Source organism: Lasioglossum baleicum, unplaced genomic scaffold (genome assembly GCF_051020765.1).
Source record: "Lasioglossum baleicum unplaced genomic scaffold, iyLasBale1 scaffold0021, whole genome shotgun sequence".
Lineage (NCBI taxonomy): Eukaryota > Metazoa > Arthropoda > Insecta > Hymenoptera > Halictidae > Lasioglossum > Lasioglossum baleicum.
The window spans coordinates 3,103,985-3,110,924 of NW_027469081.1; the positions used below are offsets into that span (position 1 = coordinate 3,103,985).

Sequence of the window (6,940 nt, forward strand, 5' to 3'; positions counted from 1 at the left end):
TGTTACGTGGAAGTGGTTCTTTTAGTTCATTGGGGTAGTTACCCCTGTTCCAAGGGCATTTTCGCAACGTGTATCATTGGACGAGGTGGCCGAGAGGTTAAGGCGTTGGACTGCTAATCCAATGTGCTCTGCACGCGTGGGTTCGAATCCCATCCTCGTCGACTGTTTTTTACATTTTAATAAATCATGATATCGAATCTATTATCATAAATTCTCTTACGTAACATTCACAATTATTCCATGATTAAATACAGTTATTAATTAAAACGTTGAATACCATGGAGATCGCCTATGATCAAGATATAATTATCGTAAAATTAAAGCCTCTAAATGTAAATATTTTAGTATCGCAATTAACCAAAATATAATAATGTAAGATAAAGTCTTTATCATTGAATAATTAATAATTGTAATTAATAACACTGGTCACGGCTAGTGTGATTAAAATTAATGTAAGAATCATCGCGATACATGCAATATTAATGTAAAAAATAAAATTAATACGAATCTCCAATAAGATATAAAATATGTGCCGATCACTGTTAAATTGGAAGAACTGTTTTATTCTAAAATATAATTTATTATATATATATATATATAAATTATTCACTATCCAGTCATTATAAAAATATCGTTTAACAAGCGTAAACAATACAACAATAATATATTACATTTTCCTAGAATACAACTCGGAGTGTATATTATTTTTCGAGGCAGCAAATGCGCGATAAAAGTACGCGTTTCTGTGTTAATTGTACATATATTAGCAAAGGCACCATTTTCATTTCTGAGGTATTAGATGTACGAAATTACTGGCAGTGTGTAAATTAAGATAGCGTGTCAATCATTACGTGTCAATTATTTTTTCGTTTTAACTTAACGGACACGCGATATTTTCTTACTCTTGTCGTTTTCACTCGGCGGTGGTGGTCCTTTCGCGGCCTGATGCCGATTGTACACGCTTGAAATAATACAAATAACGTATTTGAAATTGTTTTCCACATCTGAATGAATGATTTACAATACTTACTATTTATATGTTTCAGATCGAATGTAGTCCATGACATGAGATATGCCCACTTGGAGTTGATCACCGATTGGTGTCACCCATGGGTTGAACTCCATTCTGAATACTGCTTTGTTACTCACTAAATCTAGATTACCTAAAAAACCATTCTTAAATAAGTACACCGGACACTTATCTTCAACGAAATGGTAATTAAAATTAGATATAATTTTAAGTGCGTCAAGGCTGTACCTATCTCGGGAGGTAACACTGTCAACCGGTTTCCTTGGATATGTAGCTCCCTCAATCGTGCCAATTCCCCAATTTCTTTCGGTAATTCTATTAAATCATTCTCCCGTAATACAAGCTAGAATAAAAATTTGAATCAGAGATGTATAAAACATATTTTATTCGTTATGCTAACTCTTGACTTACTATTTGTAAATTCTTCAACTGTCCAATCTCGGGTGGTAGAAATTCAAAGTCGTTGTCAGCCAAGTAGAGTGCCCTCAATGTTTCTACGAACAAAGATAATTCAATGTTACTCTTACATGAAAAGACTGTTCGTCAAGTAAAAGCTTTTTATACGAACCCATCATGAAAAAATTCCCTGGCAAGTTTTGCTCACTCAGATTATTATATGTTAAATCTAAAACCTCCAATACTGGAAAGGCGCCGAATCCTCGAGGAAGCACATCCAACCTGTTCATTCTACAACATTGATCTAAACAGTAGTATCTTTGAATATGCTTGTGTAACGTTAAGAACTTACCCAACATTGAGAATTCTTAACTTTGGCATCTGCGATAGGGAGATGGGAAGTTCAGTAATGTGATTATTAAAAAGATTCAAAATCTCTAGATTGACCAAGTTGGCGAGGCCTGGAGGTACAGCTGTAGATTGAAAATTCATTAAATGAAAACAATTGTTGGCAAATTTTTAGAAATATTCGCATCGCAAAGGGTTACCTTGAATCTTGTTGTGGCTCAGAGTCAATCTAGTTATATTGATCATATTCACTGAAAAATAATAAAGATACATAAGTATTTGTAAAAATTGAAACAAAATATACTGATCTACAGATACTGTGCGGATGTTTATGCAATTTTAAATTTTTCTAGACGAATTTTAAGAAGCCTTTGCAGATCTCGACAAAAAAAATTCTAATCTATCGAATTTTATATTCCACCCTTTTTTGAAAATTTTCAGAAGCTATACAAATGCATAAAAATCAGCAGCCTAAAGTATTTTGAATAAATATTCTATTTTATTAATGGCTAAAAAACTTCCTACATATTTTTCTATTTCGAATTCCAAGATCACAAAACTCAACAATAATGCTGCTATTTGTCAACAGAAACATTGTATTAAAAGAATTTTAAAAAGAAATTTGAAATGAGTAAAAGAATTGTAGTACCCGGTTATTGACATAAGGGTTAAGGTATTGATCATTTCAATTAGAAATAACAATGAATTGTTGACATCGTCATCTATATTTCAAATTGTTATTGTTCTTTGAAGGAAATTGATGCGCATGCGTCGACACGCCCACCTCGCTGGCAAGCGACAAATGGCGTCCTCGGATTTCCATCCGCTCCAAAAACCAGTCAAGACAAGTTGCCTAATTTGGTGATGGAAGCGGGTAGCATGAAGAATATGGAAGACTCACGTAATCCGGACATCTCTTCGAACGACGAGATACCCTTATCCGCGAGATCCAGCTCTGGATTTTGGATCTCGCGGGCTTCGTCGAGCACTTTCTTCGTCTTCGACATCTTCCCGGCTGGAATACACGAGACTGGTGCTTGATTCATTGCGCGCGCAATTGTACCAACACGTCAGTGAGCTTTAAATAAAGATGCGCGCACCTCCGGCGACTATGTTCACTTGCCGCACTTCTTTCATATTATCTATCGGCATGGATTACACGTTTATATAGACCTCTACGTTCTATTTACAGCGCGATTCAAAACGCCAGTGGCCATTTATGAAACCAGGAATGTACAGCGCGTATATTTAAATGATGTTTATGCAGTTTCTTATTTTTGTTTCTAACAATTTTAATAATCCTCCCAGGAAAGACAAACATGAAATCCTGGAAACCCACATTATTTCATCATTCGACGAATCGAACTAATTAAAATTAACCCCGTGCTGTACCATCTTTTTTACAGTTACAGAGATTAAAACGTCTTTATCCCGAAAAATGTCGTAGAAGGGAAAAGAAAAATATTTTTTGTATGGCTACCTTTATTTTAATGAATAAATACTGATTACAAACGAGAATCAAATTTTATTTCATCTAAAAAGAAACACAACATTCATTAGACTTTGTTCAAAACTTCATGGGAAATGAGATGATCGACGAAAAACCATAAAATTTCTTACAACTAATCGATATTACAATAGAGATTCACATTATCGACATCTGCCTACATTATCAACATCTGCCACGTGCTCTGTCGATAATGTTTGGCTAACAGTTTGAGCATTTGGCCACTACGTCCAGTGGCGCTATTTTCAGATTTTTGTGGAAATGGTATGTGGCGCCACCTGCGTGAAGAGGTCGAACTAAAATTCGGCTAACAGTTTGAGCATTTGGCCACTACGTCCAGTGGCGCTATTTTCAGATTTTTGTGGAAATGGTATGTGGCGCCACCTGCGTGAAGAAGTCGAACTAAAATTCGGCTAACAGTTTGAGCATTTGGCCACTACGTCCAGTGGCGCTATTTTCAGGTTTTTGTGGAAATGGTATGTGGCGCCACCTGCGTGAAGAAGTCGAACTAAAATTCGGCTAACAGTTTGAGCATTTGGCCACTACGTCCAGTGGCGCTATTTTCAGATTTTGTGGAAATGGTATGTGGCGCCACCTGCGTGAAGAAGTCGAACTAAAATTCGGCTAACAGTTTGAGCATTTGGCCACTACGTCCATTGGCGCTGTACGGAGGTCTTTGGGGAGCAGATGATTCTTGCCGGAATTAGCATTGAATCTTATGGCGAGAGCGGCAAGAATTAATTGTTCTCGCAATTCAAATAAATTAATTGCTGACCATTATTTCAGCGAAGTAGTAGATTCGTTTCTGCATTTTTTAAGCTATCATTTGCGTACATAGCTCGTAGTAATTCGCAAAAAGATTGCTTCTGAAAACTTACGATGCTTTTTGGTTCGACTAGAAAAACTGTAATTATTTTATCAAAATTAACACAGCGTTATAGGTAGATTTCAAATAAACGAAGAAACTAAAGAAATTAAGGCAATGTAGAACTGGTTAGTGGCTTTAATTAGTAGTTTAGAGCAAATGTCTTCCCGTTTGACATTATAGCACGTTTTAAAAGATAATGTCAACTTTCCCTCCTGCAACCTGCTGCTATAGGTGTAGTCAATTGAATCACGTTTGATATTTGCATTATCACGACAGCATTATTGTTTATTGCTTCATATATTGCCTTGACCTCCGGCCTGTTCGATCAGGGTTATAATTTATAATACACTAAATAAGAACCCTTGGTCATCGTTAGTTAAACAAATTCTACGAGCGTTTATGTCCGGTAAGCAAATTCCATTCGAGGCAAGTGCTAAAATATGCAAAATTGTTGCTCGTTCTTCCGTAAATTAAATAACGCTTATCATCAGCCAACGATATTATTCTATCAATGAGAATCCAATTATTGTTAGCATTGGTTAAACAAATTTCTGTAAAAACTGTCATTTTCTTTCTTATTTTTCCGAGAGTTCTTATTTCTCTCACTGTTCGCAGAATAATAATTAAATGATTTGCCCAGTAAAGTGTTCTTTCTACGAAAGAACAAGTAGAACTGCTGAAAGAAACGTAAGTGAAATATTAGCGAAATGAAAATGAGAGAGGTGCGTTTTGTAACCAGCCTCAACTTTCACTATGCGGGCTCATTGCGCGGTTAATGAGCAATTATCGACACAGAGGTGAAAGTGAACATTCAACGTGGCTTACTTTCGTAGATACCGCGACGTTAATAAGACGCTATTATTATGCAGAATGTGTTTCAATGAGCTCTCAATTTACTTGAGAACACAAATCTAATTAGGTGATGAAAGCGATATCAAAATCGTGACCAAATAATATCGCTATAATTATATTACACTCCTCGCACAAGTAGCTCGTAACAATATACATATAAGTTATTAAAATAAAGATCTGGCCACGTGCCGGCATAGTGTGCATGTATACTGTATATCAGTTGGCCTTCCGAAAAAGTAAATGAATTTAATGAATTATACATACTTGATTCCGTGAATGATCATTAAACTGCGGATGTTTAGGCGTTTATAGGAGAATTGAGTAGATGAAATGCAAAGATGTAAGAAAATTTTGAAAATTGAAAACATAAATATTCTATTTGCAGACAATTTTTATTTTGCATAAGATCCGTAATCTAGCAATAACATTTTGTGTGTAGGTCGAAAATAAATAAATTTTACTGTAAATAGCCATTTAAAATAGTCAAACAAAACATAGTCATCGTTTTTAATGGCTAATGCCATTTTTTGTTATCGCTGTCGAGTTGGTTGGAGATTCGCAATCATGGAGTGTTTTAGGTGTGTAAGTCGATTAATTACATTATAATTACACGAAAAATTAACCGATCTCGTTCTCTGGTAGATCCGGATGTCCACACTACATCACGTCGATGCAGTATGGTTCTGATGAGAAGTGAGTAAGCTGGTGTAAGCGTTCACGTTACAATCGAATCACACGGCTCAATGTCACAGCTCTAATACAGTTTCACACTAACTCTTTCAGTGTAAACATTGATAGCTCTTACGTATCGTGTGAGAAATGTCCATAGTAATATTCGATAAGGACATATCGCACCCCCGTAAGAAAAGTGACAAAAGTAAAAAAATGGCATTTGAGGTTATATCATTGAAAAATACGTACAAGTTTTATAGTATTCTTTAAGTTGATTTGTCTCAAATGCTGCATTTTTCAGTTGCGTCACTTTTCCTGCGGGGGTGCGATATGTAACTCGTAAATTCTGATTTCCTAATTCTCCTCCTAATTTCCCTTCCAACACGTACCTGTCTCTTTATGGTGTCGCATAGTTTGATAAATTGTTCTTTGAACAAACATATTTTTCGACGTGACACAGTCGTTCAAAATTGCATCACAAGAAGCAGAATTTCTGTAAAATATATTGTTCTCTACATGCCAGTGAATTATGATCCCACATACTCGAGAGTTTTTCTAACTATTGTTTACACGATTAAATATGTTGGTATTGGGTTGGCAAGAAAGTAAGTTCGGTATTTTAAGGTGAAATAAAATCGAATTTCTTTATTCAAGCGATGAACTTTGATCAATAAAATATTTTCTTGTTTATTCTTTTTGGCAAAAGATCATGTAACAAAAGGGAAAATATTTTATTCATCAAAGTTCATTGCTTGAGAAAACAATTGGGCACTATTTTTCCTTAAAATACCGAAATTACTTTCTTGCCAACCCAATATCTAGTCGATTGCTATACATTTAAGTATATTGCATGAGGTGTTATATCAATTTCACGTTCATGCAAAGAAACAAATTAATATTGAGTTATTCTAGGTCGGAAGAAATGTTTAATTTTCGAGTTCAAACGGCTCAGGCTGCAAAGGGTTAAGTTAGCACGAGGCTAGTTGGTTGAAACGAGTGTTATGGTCCTGAAAACACAGAAATAAACGGAGGCACGTCGGCTAAATTCACGTGGCTGAATCATAACGTTCACTTTTCATAGTAGGCCGTTTTGTTGCACAATTAAACGGCTTTCCTTGAGATCTAAATCGCTTTCTGCCCCAAAAACGTCGGCCTTACGGCCGATTTCTACTGCGACGATGTTTCAATAAACGGGCAGGGGTACGCGTTCTTTGGTTGGTTCGTGTTCTTATGCACCTCAGTCACGTTTGCGATCTGCTACGGATCG

The 6,940-nt window shown here is 35.8% G+C and overlaps 1 protein-coding gene and 1 non-coding gene across 2 annotated transcripts; one reads left to right on the top strand and one right to left on the bottom strand.

Annotated features, from left to right (window-relative positions):
- The first annotated feature begins 79 nt into the window (after positions 1-79).
- Trnas-gcu (transfer RNA serine (anticodon GCU)) lies at positions 80-161 on the top strand. The gene has a single exon. It is a non-coding gene; the product is annotated as a tRNA-Ser (tRNA).
- A 659-nt stretch (positions 162-820) lies between these two features.
- On the bottom strand, positions 821-2,917 carry Ics (ras suppressor protein 1). The gene is made up of 8 exons (XM_076445139.1): positions 2,676-2,917; positions 1,975-2,025; positions 1,779-1,899; positions 1,599-1,717; positions 1,442-1,524; positions 1,259-1,373; positions 1,031-1,163; positions 821-961 (listed from the first exon to the last, which is right to left on the bottom strand). The coding sequence occupies exons 1-8, from the start codon at positions 2,818-2,820 to the stop codon at positions 877-879; spliced, it is 852 nt and encodes a 283-aa protein (XP_076301254.1). The 5' UTR covers positions 2,821-2,917; the 3' UTR covers positions 821-876.
- Positions 2,918-6,940: the final 4,023 nt, after the last annotated feature.

Bases quoted from the DNA above. Each gene is read 5' to 3' on its own strand.
- Ics (XM_076445139.1), bottom strand. From the start codon at position 2,820: ATGAATCAAGCACCAGTCTCGTGTATTCCAGCCGGGAAGATGTCGAAG. The intron at 1,374-1,441 runs GTAAGTCAAGAG...TTTTTATTCTAG, and splicing joins AGTTGAAGAATTTACAAATA to CTTGTATTACGGGAGAATGA. The intron at 962-1,030 runs GTAAGTATTGTA...TATTATTTCAAG, and splicing joins CGATCTGAAACATATAAATA to CGTGTACAATCGGCATCAGG.